The sequence below is a fragment of the Mesoplodon mirus genome (assembly GCF_964341445.2).
Source record: "Mesoplodon mirus genome assembly, chromosome: 5".
Lineage (NCBI taxonomy): Eukaryota > Metazoa > Chordata > Mammalia > Artiodactyla > Ziphiidae > Mesoplodon > Mesoplodon mirus.
The window spans coordinates 153,925,533-153,947,478 of record NC_138980.1 but is presented as its reverse complement, the minus strand read 5'-3'; the positions used below and the strand labels follow the sequence as shown (position 1 = coordinate 153,947,478).

Sequence of the window (21,946 nt, the reverse complement as noted above, 5' to 3'; positions counted from 1 at the left end):
GGCAGATCCACGTCTGGTGGTGTGTTTTGGGGTGTCTGTGGACTTTTTATGATTTTAGGCCACCTCTCTGCTAATGGGTGGCGTTGTGTTCCTGTCTTGCTAGTTGTTTGGCATAGGGTGTCCAGCACTGTAGCTTGCTGGTCGTTGAGTGAAGCTGGGTGCTGGTGTTGAGATGGAGATCTCTGGAAGATTTTCGCCGTTTGATATTATGTGGAGCTGGGAGGTCTCTTGTGGACCAGTGTCCTGAAGTTGGCTCTCCCACCTCAGAGGCACAGCACTGACTCCTGGCTCCTCAATTTGGGATGATTTGTTGTCTATTCATGTATTCCACAGATGCAGGGTACATCAAGTTGATTGTGGAGCTTTAATCCACTGCTTCTGAGGCTGCTGGGAGAGATTTCCCTTTTCTTTGTTCCCACAGCCCCCGGGTCTCAGCTTTGGATTTGGCCACGCCTCTGCGTGTAGGTCGCCGGAGGGCGTCTGTTCTTAGCTTAGACAGGATAGGGTTAAAGGAGCAGCTGCTTTGGGGACTCTGGCTCACTCAGGCCGGGCGGGAGGGAGGGGCACGGAGTGCGGGGCGAGCCTGCAGCGGCAGAGGCCGGCGTGACGTTGCACCAGCCCGAGGCGCGCCGTGCGTTCTCCCAGGGAAGCTGTCCCTGGATCCCGGGACCCCGGCAGTGACGGGCTGCACAGGCTCCCAGAAGGGCGGTGTGGACAGTGACCTGCGCTCGCACACAGGCCTCTTGGTGGCAACAGCAGCAGCCCCAGCGTCCCACGCCCGTCTCTGGGCTCTGCGCTTTCAGCTGCAGCTCAGGCCCGTCTGTGGGGCTCCTTTAAGCAGCGCTCTTAATCCCCTCTCCTCGCGCACCAGGAAACCAAGAGAGAAGAAATAGTCTCTTGCCTCTTCGGCAGCTCCAGAGCTTTCCCGGACTCCCTCCCGGGTAGCTGTGGCGCACTAGCCCCCTTCAGGCTGAGTTCTCGCCGCCAGCCCCCGTCTTCTCCCTGCGCTCTGACCGAAGCCCGAGCCTCAGCTTCCAGCACCGCCCGCCCCGGCGGGCGAGCAGAGAAGCCTCTCGGGCTGGTGAGTGCCGGTCGGCACCGATCCTCTGTGCGGGAATCTCTCCGCTTTGCCCTTCCCAGGTACGTGGGGAGTTTCTTGCCTTTTGGGAGGTCTGAGGTCTTCTGCCAGCGTTCAGTAGGTGGTCTGTAGGAGTTGTTCCACGTGTAGCTATATTTCTGGTGTATCTGTGGGGAGGAAGGTGATCTCCGCGTCTTACTCTTCCGCCATCTTCCCCGGAAGTCGGATAGCACTTTTTTATAGGAGGTTATTTAAAATGTTGAGTTCCACGGACCCTGCAATGCTCTCCCTCTGCCTAGCAAAGCTCTGCTTGCTGTTACTGATAGTATTCCTGTTGGACATGGTTTCAAAAATAGTAAGCTACTGTCATTCAAAATGGTGAGGTCTCACTAAAACATAAATGTATTGTTTGTTTGGCTTTTGCTTTTGTTTTAAATACCTAAGAACCCTGTCCCTCCCTTCTCCCAGCCTTTTCTTATAATACAAATTCCACTCAACTTTACTGTGACTATATTCTGAGTCTTTAAAGCATACTATGTATATACCATGATGGAATTTAATTTCAAAATATAAAACTCTTCCTTTTAAATTGGCATTTTTAAGTTATCTTTAGTAATAGTAGAATGGTCCACTGACATATTTTCATGACCGACCTCCTCAGAGAAGGATCTTCCAAAAGGTTGAATATAGACTTGATCTCACTGATGGAGGAAATTAACCTGTAGCTTATAGTCATTTAAAATGCTGTCCTAAGATATTCTGAGGTCACAGGGAGATCAGTCCGGTTCTAGTTTGTCAGAATTTCAAAAGTCAAGTTGGTGTGAAAATGAAGGGAAACTAACAGGGTACTTAAGTGGTCACAGGCATTTGGCTAGATGCAACCCTCATGACAACCCTATAAGGCTGTATCCTACAGAGATACAAGTGAGGATTGGATAAAGTTAATTACCTGCAAAAAGTCTCCAAGCTATTAAGTAACAGGGCTGAGATTGAAAGCCAGGTCTGTCCTATTTGAATCTACTGATAAAAGCCAAGGTCCTTTCATTTCCCCACACACTTCCCCAGCCTGAAAGACTGTCAGCTTCATACATCCTCCCTCCACGACCCATGCACCTAGCAGTCCCATGGCAGGGGAGAGAGAGGGCAAAGGCTTCAAAATCTGAAATGCTGGCACTTATTGTATACACAGCTGTAATACACATGCTCTAACACATCCTAAGGTGAAGTTTCCCTGCTACCCATCCCTTCCTTGCTCCTCACATCTCCTGAGTGTCTGCTGTTGATGCACAATGAAAGGGCAGTGCTGGACTTTGCACCCAAGCAGCTGATGACCACAAGGCTAGGTCCATTCCTCCCAACAGTTGTGGAAGCCAGAAGAGGCATTAGGTCTCTGCTGCAGGAAGTCTGATTACATACTAGATTAACCTAATAATTCGCAGCATGTAGTAAGTTTAGGTTTTGGAGAAACATTCTTCTAAATCTTGCAAATATTTTACAATAATGCAACCTAATTTATGACTATAAAACTGAATATTTTGCTAATACAGTACTATTGGCTACCAAGCCTGTGTATTTTCTATGTGCTATTCTAGAACTTCCCACCTTCTAAAATATGAGAATTCCTTTTTAACACCAAAACTCTCATGAATTTCCACAGGATATTTATTTTTAGCCTCATTAATTGAGAAAAGACATATGCACAAACAGATCTGTAGCTTCCTTGCACAATATCCCTGGGTCCCAGGCTTGGAACCTATCTGCCCCTACTCTCCTTAGCAAGGGAAAAACCCTTCTTCTGGTTTCCTCTGCAATGATCAAGTTTTAGTGCTTATTTCTAATATAACAGTAATTCAGAGAAAGGGGAAAGTTATGCTATAAATCTAGGGCATGCACCTTTGTCCTGCTGTATGTCTGATGGTGGAGGTGAGGTGATGCAAGGCTCCTTCACTTCTGGAATGCCTGCTCTCCAGCTTCTTCCATCTAGACAGGTTGGAGACACTTGTGCAGGTTTAAAAAATAAATCCATAGCGGAATTCCCAGATTCTATCAAGAATACGAAAGGCATAAAAAGATCGATTCTAAACTTATAAACAAGGTATTTAAAAGATTAATAGAACATTTCTAAATGTGAATATAAACATCTAAAATTACAGTGAATTTGGACTTCCCTGGTGGCACAGTGGTTGAGAATCCACCTGCCAATGCAGGGTACATGGGCTCGAGCCCTGGTCCAGGAAGTTCCCACATGCCATGGAGCAACTGAGCCCATGTGCCACAGCTACTTAGCCTGTGCTCTAGAGCCTGCAAGCCACAACTACTGAGCCCATGTGCCACAACTGCTGAGGCCCACGTGCCTGGAACCCGTGCTCCGCAACAAGAGAGGCCACTGCAGTGAGAGGCCCGCACACTCCAACGAAGAGTGGCTCCCATTCGCCACAACTAGAGGAGGCCCGTACATAGCAACAAAGACCCAACACAGCTAAAAATAAATAAATAAATAAATAAATAAATAAATACGTTTATTAAAAAAATAAATAAAATAAAATTACAGTGGATTTGGAGGAGGAGAGCTAAGAGACATAAGTAGGGGTAACAATGCTATATTAAAGAATTTTTCAAAATGTTTTAAATTTATTTTAAAAGTAGAAAAAATTATTACCTTGACTCTTAAAATTGTGCAGGGGAAGAGCATTAGTAACTGAAGCTGCCACGTAATGTAATTGTGCAGAAGATGGGACTTTTAGATGATCGCTTTGCTGTTTGATACTATTATCATCTGAAGGCTCTTCTCTAACAGGTAACTTGTGTAGATCATCAGCTTCAATGTCAATAACATTTATGTAAGTGTGTCCAATCTGAACCAAAACACACAAAATCAATGAGGGTTACATTCTTTTTACTTATAGTACGGCCACTGTACCCTACCCCTGCCCCAAAAAGGTTTAATTCTCAAGGCAAGAAGAGCTTATATAAGCCTAACTTAGGGCAAACTGCAGGAAGTATGTGTGATGGTCTTAGTTTACAGTATTTGGGGGCACAATATTTAAATTTTAAACTAATTTTTGACCTTTCCAACAAATCTATGTAGATGAGATTTTTGGCCTCATTTCACCTATACAACTGAATAATGCAGATGACCATAATAAAATTTAGCACAAAGGTATTGTTAAAACTTCTTATTAAAACTTCCAAATTTAGTACCGTTTCACTTGTTGAAGGTGACAGAGGTTTCTCTGATATTTCAGTGGAAAGTCTGAGATTCAGATATACATCTGGTGCCAAAAGTTGAGGAACACTGAAAGATTCGCGTTCTAAAAATAAGAAAAATCAGGATAGTAAAAAAATCTGTAAATAGCTCTATGTCATTAACTTGGTAAGAAAAAGTTAGCAACAAACAACATTAAAGACATTTGTTGGAGGGACTTCCCTGGTGGTGCAGTGGTTAAGAATCCACCTGCCAATGCAGGGGACACGGGTTCAATCCCTGGTCTGGGAAGATCCCACATGCTGCAGAGCAACTAAGCCCGTGCGCCACAACTACTAAGCCTGTGCTCTAGAGTCCATGAGCCACAACTACTGAGCATGCGTACCACAACTACTGAAGCCCGCACACCCTAGGGCCTGTGTGCCGCAACTACTGAGCCCACGCACTGCAGCTACTGACACCGGCGTGCTCTAGGGCCCGTGCTCTGCAACAAGAGAAGCCACCGCAGTGAGAAGCCTGCACACCACAACAAAAAGTAGCCCCTGCTCGCTGCAACTAGAGAAAGCCTGCACGCAGCAACAAAGACCCAACACAACCAAAAAAAAAAAAAAGGATATTTGTTGAAAATCTAAGTAGAAGTTTCATAGATATAAATAAAGCAAATTGTATTCTATTCTAAGGGCAAACTACTCTAGAATAATCCAGAATTGATGCATATTGACTATTGCTTTTCTCATATGAATGGCTCACATGAATAATGAAATATCTAAGTCATACCAAGAAAATGCTATAATTTCATTTTTTAATTTCAGATATATTAAGTCATTTTTGCTTGTTTAAAATTTCAATAAAACCAGGCTTTAGGAAATTAATCATAACTAATTTATTCTTTTTACTTTCAACACTGTTTCTTGTTGTTTGTTCACTTGTTTAACCAGCTTTGAGATGTAATTCACCTCCTTTAAAAATGTACAATTCAGTGGTTCTTAGTATATATAAAGACCATAGCTAAATTTTACCACTTAAAATGTTTAATATCTTAATTTTACAAAAGTCATTAGCTTCTTATTCAAAACAATATAGAAGCCTGTCACAATAAGTCAGCAGTCTAACACTGTGCCTTTTGTCCTACAACTGTAATCTTATTTCCTAGCATTGTATTTTTAATAGAACATTACTTTCAAGTTTCACAAGCAAAATATAACTCGTCGCAATACTAAGTACTGGAAACTTGGCACCAAGGCTTGAACTTAAACCACATGACAACCAAAAAACTAGAAAAAAAAAGGGCTTCCCTGGTGGCACAGTGGTTAAGAATCCACCTGCCAATGCAGGGGACACAGACAGGTTCGAGCCCTGGTCCAGGAAGATCCCCCCATGCTGTGGAGCAACTAAGCCCATGCGCCACAACTGCTGAGCCTGCGCTCTAGAGCCCAGAAGCCACAGCTACTGAGCCCACGTGCTACAACAACTGAAGCCCGCGTTCCTAGAGCCCATGCTCTGCAACAAGAGAAGCTACTGCAATGAGAACCTGATGCACTGCAACGAAGAGTAGCCCCTGCTCGCCGCAACTACAGAAAGCCTCCGTGCAGCAACAAAGACCCAATGCAGCCAAAAATAAATGAATAAAATAAACACATTTTTTTAAAAACTAGAAAAAAAGAAAGTGAAAATACTTAAATTATCTTTCTATCTCTATTAAATCAATTGATTGGTTTAATTGCTTTTTTTATGGGGGTCGGTAACTCCTGTTTCAGCCGTCATGCAGACATAACCTTTAACTAGTCATGGTGTTCTCAGAAAAAAAAAAGAAAGAAATCACACCTGATGAGGAAGAAATGATTTGCTGATTTTTATGACATTCAGAAACAACTTCTTGAGAAGCAGCATCTTTATCTTGTAGTCAATTAGGAGATTTGGAACAAAAAGAAAACAGAAAAAGGATTTCACAAGCACAGAAAAAATTAAATATACAAGTGCAGATTTTTATATATTGTGTATAAAACATGGTAGAAAAGTAGACTGACAGCTTAAGAATTTAATTTTTTAATTAATATGATAATTTTAGATTTTATTACTATTTATATCTTGGGCCTGATCACCTGAATGAATAACAAACTTCTAGCAAATAGGCTGCTGACTTTAGAAGACTACAGAGCAGTCAAGTACCTCCAAGGCTTTCTCAAAGCTACATTTAAGAATGTTTCTCAAATGCGCACTCACCATTTGCATCAAAAAAATCTTATTAAAAAAAACCTGTACATGCTCAACCTCATTCAGAAAGAAATAAAAATTAAAATAACAGTTAGAGGCCTTTTTCTTTAATCTACTGGATTGGTAAAGGATAAAAGAGTTAGCTAAATCATAGTGATGAACAATGACAACAAAAAAGGCTCTATGCAAGAAGTTACTCATTGAAGCATCATTCATAGGAGAAAAATACTGGAAACCACCTAATACATTCATTCATTACATTAATGAAGAAGTCTGTCAGGCAAAATTCGAAATAATAGCTCCTCCAACATTTATTTCCTCTATTTTTGGACACAGTTACATATATTCTTCCCACACTAAACCCAATCTAGTCCTTCTCTTCCTAACTCAACTTCAGTAGCCACGGCTTCAGGCCTCTCAATCTTAGGCATGAAATTCTAGTAAAGTCAATTATGGCACAGAGAACCCAAATTCAAAATATTATTTCTACCAGGACTTCCCTGGCGATCCAATGGTTAAGACTCCGCTCTTCCAATGCAGTGGGTGCGGTTCAATCCTTGGTCAGGGAACTAAGATCCTATATGCCGCATGGCGCAGCCAAAAAATAAAAAATTTTAGAATATATATATATTATTTCTACTGATTTAGGATGTAGTCCATGGCATTTTAAAACAAATACCTATTACATTTTAATAAAGTTACCATAAATTCAATTTAAAATTTAATTTTAGTTTAAAATTTGTAAAGTATACACCAGGGCTGGGGACAAGAAGCTGGGATGAGTAACTAATATCACATAATTTTATTCATTTATATTTTACTTAAATATTTATTTATTTATTTGGCTGCGCTGGGTTTTAGTTGAGGCATGTGGAATCTTCATCGCCATGTACGGGACCTTTAGTTGTGGCATGCAGGATCTCTCAGTTGAGGCATTCGGGATCTAGTTCCATGACCAGGGATTGAACACAGGTCCCCTGCATTGGTAGTGTGGAGTCTTAACCACTGGACCACCAGGGAAGTCCCTATCACATAATTTTAAATTCCCTTTAAATCACTGCTTTGAAAAAAAAAGTTGATATATTAAATATTGCAAAATGTAATGAATTTTAAAAATTAAAGTGAAATAGCATTTTACCTGGGTCTGTATTTGTACTTGCATCCTGACATTCTTTAACTTTCTTTTTTACAGAGGCCATGAAATGCAATCCAGCTGAAGTATTAACATCATCCTGGAGCTTTTCTTAAATATAACAACAAAACATTGGAAGCAATCATTAAGAAGCCAACATATTACCAGGAGCCCAGAAGCAGAGTACCTAACTCAAGGGAGGTGAGGAATTCAGTGTCAAGATGTTACTAAAATGGACTTTCTGAGTGAAGTGGTATCTAAGTTGACCCTCACAGGCAGCTCAGTAGAATTAAAACCAAAATTGTGAAGGACTCTGTATGCCCAGGCTAGAAACCTATTCTTCTGACTGATGAAGATCCAGTAGAAGTTGTTGAGCAGGGAAATGATATGCTCAGACTGATGTTCCAGAGAAACCACTGCAGCCAGTGTGTGGAAAATAAATTTCAGTGGATAAAATTAAAGTAAGGCAATCAGATAGATGAGGCTGCTGCAGCAGTCCAAGTAAGTACCCAGTAATGGTGAGGAATAGACAAGAGAGGATAAATTTAAGAATTACAATGATAGTAAAATAGGCAAGAACTGGCTACTGACTGGTTGAGAGGGGGAAGGGGAAAGCAGAACTCAGAATAATGTGTGTTTTGATGTTAAGTTGGTAGTGACACAAATGGAGATAGAGAACACAGAAGAACAAACCAGTTGGTAGGGAAGGGATAATGAATTCAGACTGCACATGCTGTACCTGAGGTAATTTCCACCCTGGAGGAAACATTCAGCAGGAAGTAGAGTCAAAGTCCAAAGACTATTATGGGAGTTTAGGTTTTGATGTGGATATTCCTGGGAGAGTACCCAGGGAGTCTAAGTAGAATAAAAGAGTATCAATGATGGCTCTTGGTAGTATAATAAAAAATATTTGTATTTGGTCTTTGTCCTTGGTTCCAGGAACAAAACTCCTTACACCCTTGGATTTTCCTGAGTGGTAGGAGTATGTTTTGTTATTCATGATGAGCCCCTTTTGATCATATCTGAGTTTAGGCTAATGACTCCTGGCAGGCCCCTAGATAGTTTCAGGATGGGTGCTGGTCACCAGAGGAACCAACTATCAGCCCCGCCTTACCCCCGCCTCCATGGAAGGGAGAGCAGCTGGAGTTCAATCACCAATGGCCAATGATGTAATCAATCATGCCTATGCAATGAAATTTCAGTAAAAACCCTGAGACAACGAGGCTAAGGGGGCTTCTAGGTTGATGATTAAGTGGATGTGCTGGGAGTTGGTGCACCCAGAAAGGGTGTGGGAGCTCTGTGTCCTCAAACCCCATACCTTGCCCTATGCATCTCTCCCATTTGGCTGTTCCTGAGTTGTATCCTTTATAATGAAACTGTATCCACAAATAAAGTGCTTTTGTGAGTTCTAGAGTTGTTCTAGAGAATTAGTAAACCTGGTGGCAGGGGGTGGGGGTGTCATGGGAATCCCTGAATTTATATTTGACCAGACAAAAATGCAGGTGTTGGGGGACCCCATTTGCAGATGGTGTCTAAAGGGAGTCTTTTGGGACTGATTCCTTAACCTCTAGAGTCTGTGCTAACTCTAGGTTATTAGTGGTAGAATGGAACTGAATTATAGGACACCCAGTAGATGTCACAGAATTGGAGAATTGTTGTTGTTTGGAATGACACAATATACATTCACTGGAGTACTACGCAGTCATTTTAAATGACATTGTAGAAGAGTATCTAGTAAAATGGGAAGATATATACCTTAATACTAGTATGTAAAAACAAGTAAGTTATAAACAAGTAGAGGAGGTATTCTTTTTATATATAAATATATACACACACACACATATATATATATATTTATAGATATATAGAGTAGGGATATTCAGAAAAATAAACCCTAGAAGAATATTAACACTGGTTATCCCTAGACAGAAGGATTATTGGAGATTTTAATATTGGTCTTATTTTCTACTTGCATTTTCTAAATTTTCTCCAGTGAATATGTACCACCTTTGTGAAGAGAAAGAATGTTATCATGAATGAAAAAGAAAATGGTTTTAAGACAAGTGCATGGAAAAGAAGAACACCAGACAGATTAAGAAGCTGAGAAACAGAAGCTAACCAGGTCAGTGAGGAGACAACTGCTCAGCACACAGAGGCCTGATGCTGGGTCATGGCACCGAGAAAGGGAGGGAGCACCAGGTCAAGGATTAAGTGAAGGAATGGGGTAACAGACATGAGGGATAAATCAGGGGTGACTTCCAAGGTAAAAATCTTGTCCAATCAAATGAGTGGTGATATCACTAATAGGAAAATGCCAGTTTACAATGTGGACATGTTTTTTTTTTTGTTTTTGTTTTGGCCACGCCGTGCAGCTTGTGGGATCTCAGTTCCCCAACTAGGAATTGAACCCGGGGCCACCACAGTGAAAGCCCAGAATCCTAACCACTAGGCCACCAAAGAACTCCCGTGAACATGTTGAATTTAAGGGGAAAGTAGAAAAGAAAGAGAGGGAAGGTGTATATTTGAATGTCACCAAAAAAATTTAAAAGCTGAAGTCATGAGAGTGAATGGTTGCAGAGGCACAAGAGTGTTTGTGTGTATATGTGTGAAAAATACTGAAGAGAAAGGCTTGGAGAACATGTACATTCAGTGGCAAGAAATGAATTGACCAATTCAAGAAAGAAAAGAATTTACTATGTATAAACAAGTTCTTTTTTCTGAACTGATGCCTTTACTTTAATGTACATGTATTTTCTATGATTAATTTGACTCCAGGCGCGTTTTCCAATAATTTCCTTTTAGGCCTTATATATCAATATCTTATTTGAGATTCTAATTAATTGCATTGCTCTACTATAGGGGTTGGTAAACTCTGTAAAGGGCCAGATGATAAATATTTTACGCTTTGTGAACCATATGGTCCCTTTTGCAATAAATGGAACCTGCTGCAATGCGAAAGCTGTCATAGACAATGTGTAAATAAATGGGCATTGACTGTGTTTCACTAAAACTTGATTCACAAAAGCAGGTGTAATCCAGATCTGGTCTGTGGGCCATACTTTGTCAACCACTGCTCTAACGGATAACACATCAAAACAAACACATGTGCATACATACACACATATACACCATCCTGTCAAAGATAACATTAAAGCAATTTGGTCTCATTTTTATCTACGTATTTTTATATTTATTTTTTGTTTTATTTTTTTTCATATATCATAACTAACATTTTAACAGTGCTTACAACATACAACACTTACATAAACATTTCCACTTTTCCCAGTATCCCTGGGAAATGGGTAGGTATCTACATATTTTTAGAAAGCTGATTTTAACTCTGAATGGAGACATGACATTAATCATGCATATACATACCAAAAGGAATGTCAAAGTCTTCCAAAGGCTGGGAACCATGATGTTCTTGTTGCTCCTAAATGAATTCCCAAATGATCAAGTTATGATTAACTCAAAGACAGTCATTATTTTGAAAAAAAATATTCAATAGCTATGAGAAATGTTGATTTTTTAGGTATAGTTTAAAATCCTTTAATTCTAGAAATATTTATTCTATCAAATTATTTACTCTATCAAAGTAACTCCACAAAGATGCTTATGAAATTCACAAGTCAAACAATAAAAAAGAGGATTACCAATTTAATGCAGTTACTAAATTACAATATGCAATTCTCTCCTGCAAGACTAGCTTTAACTCACAAATAATAACAAAACTGTTCATGGACTCAAAATTTTACTAAGTGCCTCTAGACATGTTCTTGAGGACTTACTGAAAAAAGGGTGCTAAGATTCAAGTAAACAAAACTATTTCTGTTTATTTAAACTCTTGTTGCAAATACAGGTAAATAGTCACCAAATTTAGAATGAATGTTTGCAAAGATCTGATATAAAATATAGGTTGCATAACAAACCTATGTTTGGGAAATCCTAGAGGCACCTAAAAGAGTGAGGTGAAACTATCATAGGAGAAACCCAAATAACATGATATGCATTAAGATGTCATAGAAAAAAGGCAGAGTGATTTCAAATATAAGTCACACAAGCAGATGCTCTAAACTACAGTTTTTGATTTACCAACAAGTTGCTTTTCACATTCACAACTGTTTGTCTACTGTTGCACAGAGGGATGCAGCAGAGATTTATGTGCTTAATGATGTTAAGGTTCTCCTAGTCACTATCAGAAGCTTCCAGCAATCAGACAACTAGATAAACCACAGACATTCCAAACTCTGTGTACATGCAGACCAGGGAAGAATGTATTATAGTTTTTCTATACCTTGGGTTTCATAACTATTTCTGAATCATTATCATTAATGATGAAATCCTCTGGTTGGAAAGTCACATTTAGTTTTCTCCTTAGTTTCTCTGATCTTTTTTCTTGCAGCTCTTTTTCAGCTCGTCGTCTTTGTCTATTAAAAACAATAGTGTAAAATATATTTTTACTATTTTAGTAACATCAGTTTTTCATTTGTATCATGCTATGCAGTGGGGCAGTTATCAAAATTTTGTCAATAAATTATTTTCAGTGCCATTTAATTAAATTAGCAAGATATTCTGCTAGAATACAAGCAAATATAAGCAGAAGTCAGGGACCCATGAAAGTTATTTCTAGCTCCTTTAATACTGAACTGACTTTTCTGTGTTAGTCACTAGAGTCCCAGGTTAGAGTTACACCTTTTAGGTAATTTTCAAATTCTCTTTTCTGCAGATTCTAAGCTGGCCCCAGAAACCCTACTGGATACCTCCATTCACCTATCTGAAGAAGTTAGGCAAACTGAGTCACCTCAGCAAGGAGGAAATCCCAGCAAGGAGGAAGGAGAGCCCAAAAAGTTAAGGTGAAAACTTACTTTGAAGAGGGTTTACCTGGAAAAGATGGAAGGAAAGACCATTTCTGGAAAGAGAGCACTGGTAGTAGATTTTAGGGTCTGATAAATGTAAAATTGTTAAAGTATTTTCTAAACTAAGTAATAATCTACCAGTTAATACATGTTTTGAACATCCATTATGAGTAAAACATTATAAATGCTCTTCATTAGAAGTCACAGCCTTGCTTTTTACATGCGCATTTCTTAGTGCCCTGAAACAATTCACATCACTGCTTCCTGTAAGAGTCTGGAGGATATGGTAAGATGAATAACAATTAACGTTACTTCAGTGTATTGGACAGTATACGGAAGATTTCATGATATCAAATATTTGTGCTGCAAAAGATGACTGCTCATCCTGTTAGAGAAAAATGTAAAAAGAAACCTCTAGCCTATGAATGCCAGGAAAGAATTCCTTAATAAAATGTAAACAAAAATAGTATTTGTTTCTCACATTATAGGAATTTTTCTCATCACAAGATGTGTTCAAATGCATGACACTTGACAAGGAAACTGAATATGCAATTGTGTCAGGCTGGGAGGTTGAACCAGATAACTTCTGTCTTATAACTATATTATTGTCACTAATAATAAACTTGCAGGTACGTTTGCAGGTATATGCTCAAATAAAATTTCACGTAAAACTTGCCTTTTTTTACTGTCCTTTCCTTGTCTCAATTCAGATGATTCTATTTTGACCTGTAGAAGCTGGAGGTGTCCAGGATTGCCTTGTTCAAATAAATTATGTGTTAATTTTTGTTGCATTTGTTTAAATGCAATAAGGTTTTCAAGTGGAATAAGTTGTGGGTTTTGGTACTATAAGAAAGAAACAAAGCATAGTAATTTAAAATTACAAACCTCAATTAGGCAATATGTTAATAAAAAATTGAGAAAAACATTGGTTTAAATTAAACTAAGATGTGCAAGAGATAGAACATATCAAAGAAAACAAACTGATTTGGACTGGTAAGACGAGTACGCACATCTTAAAGTACAAATGATTTTAGAAATCATTTCCTGAAATTTTCAACTGGGCATTTTATTTCAGAAATTATGTTAAAAGTCCTCATCTTCTTAATTTCTTTTTCATATTAAAAATCTTCCTTAAAATTATAAACGAAGTTATATAACATCTAGCTTTGATTTAAAATTCTTTGGAATAGGGAGGATGGACACAGGTGGAGATTATGGATGGAACAGAGTAGCAATATGTTGATAACCACTGATGCTGGGTGATGGTAACTTGGGGGTTCATTATACTATTCTAATTAAACATATTTCTTTAGAACCTTCCCAAAATGTCTACTTTTCCACTCCTTTAATCCTTTCTTTTTTGTTCATAATACATTCAGAAGAAAGGAAGGCACGATAAGTACTTTTTCTAAGGAATGACCATTTCTTTTCCCGGCACTATTTTCAAATCTTAAAAGTGTACCAGAGAATGAATTACTCAATTACTCAACTATACTGACTTACAAAACTAGAACCTAAACAGTCTTAATTTCATAAGTCAAAGGTTACAACTTTAAAGATGATTTGGTAGATTTATAAAGCTTTAATCTTTGTGTTTAAAGTATTTTAAAAAGATACAATTTTTTAGTATGTAAAACTACTTACAGATCTGGGTCTAAATTTAACAATTTTAACCTGTAGTAGATTTGAAGGGAATCATATCACAATTGCTAGGAACCCCAAACAATGCTCTCTCTCTAGACAGACAGATACACACACACACACACACACACAGAACGCTGGTCATTTTACTTCTTATTTCTTCTCTGAGAAGAATCTCAGAAACATCTTTTTGAAAGAGTCTAGAAAACTCTGGTACTGATATACGAAAAAGACCTAAAACCTTTAAGGAACTCCATTATTATTTTAAACCAAATTTTGTATGTTGTTTTCAATAACAGAAGCATTATTTCTTTAAAAAGAAGTGTGTAAGAGCTTTTCACTGAGTGTATATTTATGGTATGAAAAAGGCAGGACTGTGCTTTCGTATCACTCTGCAAAAATCATTACCATATTTCCTTGGGATAGACATGAATGAAGTAGTGATAGTCTTGGGTATTTGCTTTCTTCTGCTACAGTTCTAATAGGTATTGATGGAACTGTAACTGATGCTCTTGAGGCAGAGGAAAATACAGAAGGAGGTTTAAGTTGCAGGTGCAATAATGGAAGTCCAAAAGAATTCTGAGGAGATATCTCAAAGGGCCCTGGCTTAACATCAAACAGTTTTTCTGGTTTTATAAATGTTGGAGAGTCCTGCTGAGGTGTCAAGTTTTCTTGTCCAACATACTGATCCAAGTTCACATGCTTAGGGATTTCTGTAATTATTGTTTCTGTCCATTTCTTCGGCTCAACTGCTTTTTTTATGGCTTCAGTATTATACTGGCTCAAATTCAAATGGGACATTGAAGTAGTGTCCATTGCTCTCTTTGGCAAAGGAGGCTGGAAGAAATCAGATAATCCCCAAGCCACTCTTGGCTGTGGCGGAGGACTGAAGGGAACTTGAGGAACTCTTTCTGTATGGAAGGAAAGGGGCTTAAATTCAGGCTTGGGCTGAAATTGAAGCAAAGGAAAACCATCACCAGGTCTGAAAGCTTTTGCAATGGGGATAAGTTCAGGTGTCTTCAGAATGGCAGAAGGCATAGACAAAAGGTGGAGGTGAGTATTTCCAGCAGGGGCTGGAGACAACGAAGTGGTTGGTAAGCTCTGAGATGCTGGAGTTAGTCCTCTATTCTGGGTTTGGCCTTCTAATTGACAAAAAGGAACACTCTTATGTGGAACATTCTGGAAGAGAAAAAAATATTATGTAAGATTAAAATATATTACGAACTCTTACTTTTTAAATGATGTTCAATATGTTTTGGAGGAGGTGGAATATAATTACTAAATAAGTTATTTACTCAAATAACCAACAACTGAACTACTAGGACAACTTTAATGGTACTTTAAGATGCATAACCTGTAAATTTCCATTACTATTTTCATCAGATTGCACAATTTCTTTATGGCAGTGTGGGCTGTTCTTGCCAGGCTCTCTGGTGTACTCTCCCATGGGTTGTGGTTTAACGAAAAATCTCTCCTTCAGATTTCTACTGGTGTCTTCAACATCATTACTCCCTCTTGTGGGGTTTGATCCCTGGCTTCCCACCAAATGCACAGACTGAGACTGCTGTAGAAGTTGATGTATATCCGGGAGGTTAGCAAAGGATGATCCTACTATTTGCATTAGGCTCATGAAGTTGATCTGTTGCAGCTAGGATAAAATAAAAATTAAAGAAACATCTTAAAATATAATGAAAAGAACCTAAAGAAGCAACAATAATTATATGAGTATTCCAGAATAGTCATACTTCCGTCTTAGTAACTGCTGGACCCATAAATGCTGAATAGGAAGCAGAGCTGGGAGAGATTTAAAAAAAAAAAAACCGGAAAAGAAGAATAGCTTCCTGTCCTTAAGGAGCTGTCAACTAGGAATATGAACTCCTAGTGAGACTTGGGACTATCTGTAAAGCAGTTTACATAAACATCCCTGGGACCATAAAGGAGTGGTCTGATGGAGTGGGTGAGGATAATTAAAGAATTCCTAAAATGGGTGTGTTGTGACCAGGTTTTTCAGGAAAGAAAAAAGCAGAGATTAGCAACAGGTGAAGAGAGAGGAATTCCTGTGGAAGGGCTGACCCAGTGAAAGGCAAAGGTATGCACTGTGGCTGACAAACCTTGAATGACAAAATCACTTGAGGAGCATTTAAAAAGTCCCAATGGCCAGGTCACACCCTCTACCAATAAAATCAGAGTATCCGGGGGATGTGAGCCAGGATTAGTATTTTTTAAGATGACTAGGTGATTTCAATGTACAGAAAAGCTTGGGAACCCCTAGCATGTACACTGGCTCAGATGGAGCAGGAAATTTATAGCTCATGAGGAGAGAGGTTAGTACAGTGGTTCCCAAACTGTAGCATGCATCAGAGCCACCTGTAGGGCTTCTAAAAGCACTCTTTGTTGAGCCCCATCCCCAGAGGTTGATTCCAGTAGGTCTGGGATGGCAGCCTGAGAATTTGTGTTCCTAATATCTAAGTGATGCTGATGTTAATGGTTCAGGGCCCACACTTTGAGAACCACTGGACTTGTGAGAGTATGGTGGGAAAAGAGGGAAGATAAAAGCTGTCCATGGGGGTCTTTCAAGCCCAACAGAGGAATCTGCACTTCTTAAAACAAGCCAATAAGGAAACACTGCGGTTTTTTTAAAAAAAATGTAGGTCCCTTCAATTACAAAAGAAATATATGCTTATTACAGAAAAAAAGGATAAAAAAGAAAATAAGAATGATTCATCTTATTCCCAAAGATAACTAGTATTAACGTTTTTTAGTGTATATCCTTTCATTCCTCGTATTTATTTATTTGTTTGTTTATTTATTTATTTTTGGCTGCTTTGGGTCTTCGTTGCTGTGGGCTTTCTCTAGTTGTGGCGAGTGGGGGCTACTCCTCATTGCGGTGCACATGCTTCTCACTGTGGTGTCTTCTCTTGTTGTGGAGCATGAACTCTAGGCACATGGGCTTCAGTAGTTGAGGCATGTGGGCTCAGCAGTTGTGGCTCATGGGCTCTAGAGCACAGGCTCAGTAGTTGTGGCGCATGGGGTTAGTTGCTCTGCAGCATGCGCCATCTTCCCAGATCAGGGCTCGAACCCGTGTCCCCTGCATTGGCAGGCAGATTCCTAACCACTGCGCCACCAGGGAAGTTCCATTCTTTGTATTTTTAAAACATGATTGATATCATATAGTATACAAATTTGTGCCTGAAATTTACTGAAGATTTTAAAGCAGGAAAATAAGAGTATTAAAACAATATCTGGGGAAAAATGTCTCAGAAATGCATATATGACACAATGGAAGTATGAAGTTCTAAGAACCTAAGGTTGGCTACCACTATAGAAATAGCAAGTAACTGTACTGACATACAATGTGGGCAAAAGAGTCAAGAGGGCACAGTACAACACTGGATATGTGTAGTGAAAGAAGGTGAAGATGACTCTCTAAGGCAGTGATTCTCAATCTTCTCCAGAATCATCTGGAGAATGTGTTAGATATACAGGGCAGTGACCAGCAAAGTCCCTAGGTAATCCAAAAAACAAGTTTGACAAATGCTTCTAAAACCTTAAGCAGGTAAAATAGGTCATGCTAGTAAACAGAAAAGGGAAAGAAGAGACTCAGAAGAATAAGAATAAAATCACTTTCAGTAAGTTCCATGGGACAGTGGGACATGCTGAAAAAGTATTCCCATCAGGACCCATAGTTCAAAGATTTTTTTTTTTTAGTATAAACATCCCAGCAACAGCACATGGGGAGCTGTCACGGAGGGCATAGGTCTCTATTGGAGGAGGGGTGTGGGCAGGGCATGAGGAGGGGTATGGGCATGCTAGGAGGATGGGAACAGTCCTGGCTGCCCCACAGTGGGATGTGTGAGGGTCTCTGGCCAGGCCACAGTCCACATGGGAAGACACCAATCAGTCATGAAGTCATGGGAACGCCACACAAGCCTGGCTGTGAGCCCAGGCACCACACAGGCACATTCACTGTTAAACTATACAGGATGAGGTTGTACATGAGTTAATTACAAAAGAGTTGTATTTATAAAAATCGGTACACATATTTGAAAAACTCACAAAATTAGTGCCCAGAATTATCCATATAAAAATGGTATACTGCATCACATAAAAGGATATGAGGACTTCCAGGGTGTTGCAGTGGTTAAGAATCTGCCTGCCAGTGCAGGGGACATGGGTTCACGCCCTGGTCCATGAAGATGCCACATGCCGCAGAGCAACTAAGCCCGTGCGCCACAACCACTGAGCCTGCGCTCTAGAGCCCACAAGCCACAACCACTGAGCCCACGTGCCACAGCTACTGAAGCCCGTGTGCCTAGAGCCCATGCTCTGCAACAAGAGAAGCCACTGCAATGAGAAGCCCATGCACTGCAACGAAGAGTAGCCCCTGCTCGCCGCAACTAGAGGAAACCCACGCACAGCAATGAAGACCCAATGCAGTGAAAAATAAAATAAATAAATAAATAAGAAAATTGTACAATTAAAAACAAAAAGGATATGAAAGTGAACGTAGAACACATGAAGAGAAGATAAGATCTGAGGGAAATTAATGTTTAAGGAATAAAATAGAAAAGGGAAATATTTAAAAATTGTTGGTAGACAGAGGAAAGGATAACCAGGTGAGAAAAAGATGATGGAAGGCAAAGTGAACAATACTTTTAAAATGCAGCTGACAATTTCAAACCAAGCCAACATTTGGTTTGGGGATGATAAATGTGATGTGACAGACTGTGTTAAAAAATGAACTTTGGGCACCTTTGAGCAGGGGCCGCTGGTCTGGTTTGATTATCCCCCACCTCACTTTTGTGAGCAGCTCTGCATCCCCAAGAGCTCAGTAAAAAAGTCGTCATGGGAAGTAGGGAACTCAGCCTAGACCCTAGTCCCTAGAGTTAGGACTTCTGAATAACAAAGCAAGAGTGCCCAAAGCAGAGAAGCCCTGCAATTCAATTTTAACTTGTCCGTCTCTGGAAGTTTGTTCATATTTTAAAAGCTTACATATATATCATGTGTAGACTTACTTGTTTATATGAAGATGTGCTTACCTGAACTAATTTAAACATTTCATCTTGAAGCATTTGCCTAACAGAATCGGAATAATATGATAACTGAGCCCTGGGTTCGTTTCTCTGGGTTGGCTGAGCTGTTGGCCCAGGTGTTTGTGAAGCAACAGTGACTCTATTTGATACCAAAGGTGGCGCTGAGGAAGATTTATCTTTACATGCAGAGATCCGTGCACTATGTGGAAGCATATAAATAAAAAACACACATTAATCAAGAAAGAAACAAATTAGATGTCTATGAGCTGAGTATTTTGATCCTACTTTTTTATTCTACTTTAAAAGCTTTCTGGAAGTTTTCAGGAAATTTAAACCCTAAAGCCGATCTCACTCTATCCCTCAGCCCCCAGACACATTTGTCCTCAGCACAGTTATTCATCCAAATGCTGTAATTAAGGGACATGTGATGTCTAGTCAGCCATGGTCCCCTCCCTATGGTGTTACAACCCAGGACAGTTCTCACGTTCATTTTATTTGCCTGGGCCCTACAGGCATCTGAGTTTGAGACCTGTGCAATCATTCTGATTAGGTGTACAGAGTACATAATTTTGCTTAGGAATATATTTCTTGGACTAAATTTAATGATCCAGAATGGATTTAAGAAAACTGTGGAAAGTATGGGTTAAAAAAATGTTTAATTCTAACATGGATAGAGCAAACTCCTGTCGTTCTTCATTAAATGTGAAACAACAGTATTGTGAACATTTCATTTCCAAACAAATCAGAGAGTTGATGTTAATAATTAAACCCTAACAAAAATGCTTATTTAGAAATAAAAGTTAAAAATCAAAGTCAGTTTTGTTTTATAAAATGATTGTTTGGGGATGATTCCTTAAAACACAGAAGGGGCTCAATGTTGTACAAGCAAATCAATTTTATAACCTAAATTAGGGAACATGCACTATCATGTCCAAATAAACTGATCATTGTCTCTAAAACGAAAATAACACATTAAACTGTGTTTATATTTATTTGGATTTACATTCATTCCCTTTCAGCAATAACATTTGCCTTTTATCAAGCATCTCACATCCTTAATAACAAAACTATATTTGGGAAATCCATAAAAAAACAGGCGTTACAACTGACCTGCCTATTTTAAGACAACTTTATTGGCCTTTGCTTTCAACAAGTAACGAGATAAATTCTAATACTGGAGAATTTTTTTAAAGTAAATTTGTGCTATATCATTCTCCTATTTCAACATGATTTGTAAACACTAAACACACTGTTCAACTCCTGTAAAACAAATTCAGAAGACAACTGGATGACTCTTTTCTATGAGAGAATTAGAAGCATTTCATATGCTATTAGAGATCTGCTAGAGGCTGAAAATGAGCAAGAACTACATCTTTCAATAATATATCCACTACTTCTTTTTTCCAGAAAAGATTTGTTCTAAAATAGTTCCTGCATGTCTTTAAAACACAACTGTTAGAGGAAAATCTTTTACTCTCTTAGTTTTTGGTCAAGATCTTAGTAATTATTTCAAAATGGTACAGTAGGCATCATTTCATTCTCTTATCTATTTGTAATTATATCAATATGGTGCAGTATGCAAAAATTCTCACCTAGAAACTTCTGAACTTGTATCTACACCAAATGAATGAGGAGTGATGTGTTCTGGATCTATAGAGCCTTCGATCATACTACAATTAAAGATTAATAATCAATTAGGAAGCAAGATATTCTTCACATTATCTAAGGTCCAGGTGATCTAATGCTCCGCGATCTAAGAGTCTAAACATCCTCTAATCTTCTGTAATGCTTAGCTCGTAATTACAATCTATTTACATCCGTCTCTATAGCAATAGTAACAGATTCAAACAAAAGCAAAGAATATGTCTGGATGGCTTTAATATACGACTTGAACACTATTAAATGCTTGGCAACAGAAATAATATAATCTAAAATGAGTGGAAATGAAGTTAGCTGGGACCTCAAATTTTACCTAGGAAGAAGCAGACACTTTGCTCAGGAACACTACAGAGCCCATTATCACATCTGAAACTGTAACGACTAGTTTTTTATTAATAGAAATATCTATATTACTTGTAAAGGCACAGGACATTAAACATATTTTTTTGTTAATTATCCACAGAAGACCCGAACAAAAAAGAAGAGAAAGAAAATCTAATTATGTTGCCTCTCTTATCTGAGGTAATTCTAAAATTCTAAAACATCAAAAATTCTAAAAATTAAGAAATCATGCCCAAACTGCAACAAATGAAAACTGCCTGCAGCTATCCTTGAAGCAATAATAAGCTAGCGGGCTTCCCTGGTGGCACAGTGGTTGAGAGTCCGCCTGCCGATGCAGGCGACACAGGTTCATGCCCCAGTCTGGGAAGATCCCACATGCCGCGGAGCAGCTGGGCCCGTGAGCCATGGCTGCTGAGCCTGTGCACCCGGAGCCTGTGCTCCGCAACGGGAGAGATCACAATAGTGAGAGGCCTGCGTACCGCAAAAAAAAAAAAAAAAAAAAATAATAATAATAATAAAAAGCTAGCAGAGTATGTGTCCATCAAAGCCCTATGGACAGCATGCAGTAATCATACCATAACAGTGAAAGATTATACATATATGACTCATAATGATTCTTTACTTGACCCATGAAAAGTGGAATTAGTATGGAAAGGGAGTACCCTAATTAGCAGCTGAATAAACTCTGGTCTATTCATAGCTATATTTTACTTTAAGGTTGATAGTGACAGGAGAACAAAAAGCATTTTAGACATCATTATTTATTTCACTCTACCAAGATTTAGA

The 21,946-nt window shown here is 38.9% G+C and overlaps 1 protein-coding gene across 7 annotated transcripts in view; it reads right to left on the bottom strand.

Annotated features, from left to right (window-relative positions):
- CPLANE1 (ciliogenesis and planar polarity effector complex subunit 1) overlaps window positions 1-21,946 on the bottom strand; it is a 133,531-nt gene that overhangs the window by 58,396 nt on the left and 53,189 nt on the right. For 3 of the 7 annotated variants that reach the window (XM_082623134.1, XM_082623135.1, XM_082623138.1), the window contains exons 31-42: window positions 20,752-20,829; window positions 19,166-19,358; window positions 15,481-15,774; window positions 14,535-15,305; window positions 13,162-13,328; window positions 11,924-12,056; window positions 11,008-11,062; window positions 7,636-7,740; window positions 6,108-6,179; window positions 4,280-4,389; window positions 3,738-3,933; window positions 2,972-3,121 (exon numbers count right to left, since the gene is read on the bottom strand). In XM_082623134.1, coding sequence (XP_082479260.1) covers window positions 2,972-3,121; window positions 3,738-3,933; window positions 4,280-4,389; window positions 6,108-6,179; window positions 7,636-7,740; window positions 11,008-11,062; window positions 11,924-12,056; window positions 13,162-13,328; window positions 14,535-15,305; window positions 15,481-15,774; window positions 19,166-19,358; window positions 20,752-20,829 — 2,324 coding nt within the window. The remainder of the gene's footprint in view (window positions 1-2,971; window positions 3,122-3,737; window positions 3,934-4,279; window positions 4,390-6,107; window positions 6,180-7,635; window positions 7,741-11,007; window positions 11,063-11,923; window positions 12,057-13,161; window positions 13,329-14,534; window positions 15,306-15,480; window positions 15,775-19,165; window positions 19,359-20,751; window positions 20,830-21,946) is intronic. The other 4 variants (XM_082623136.1, XM_082623140.1, XM_082623137.1 and 1 more) reach the window with 2 other exon arrangements.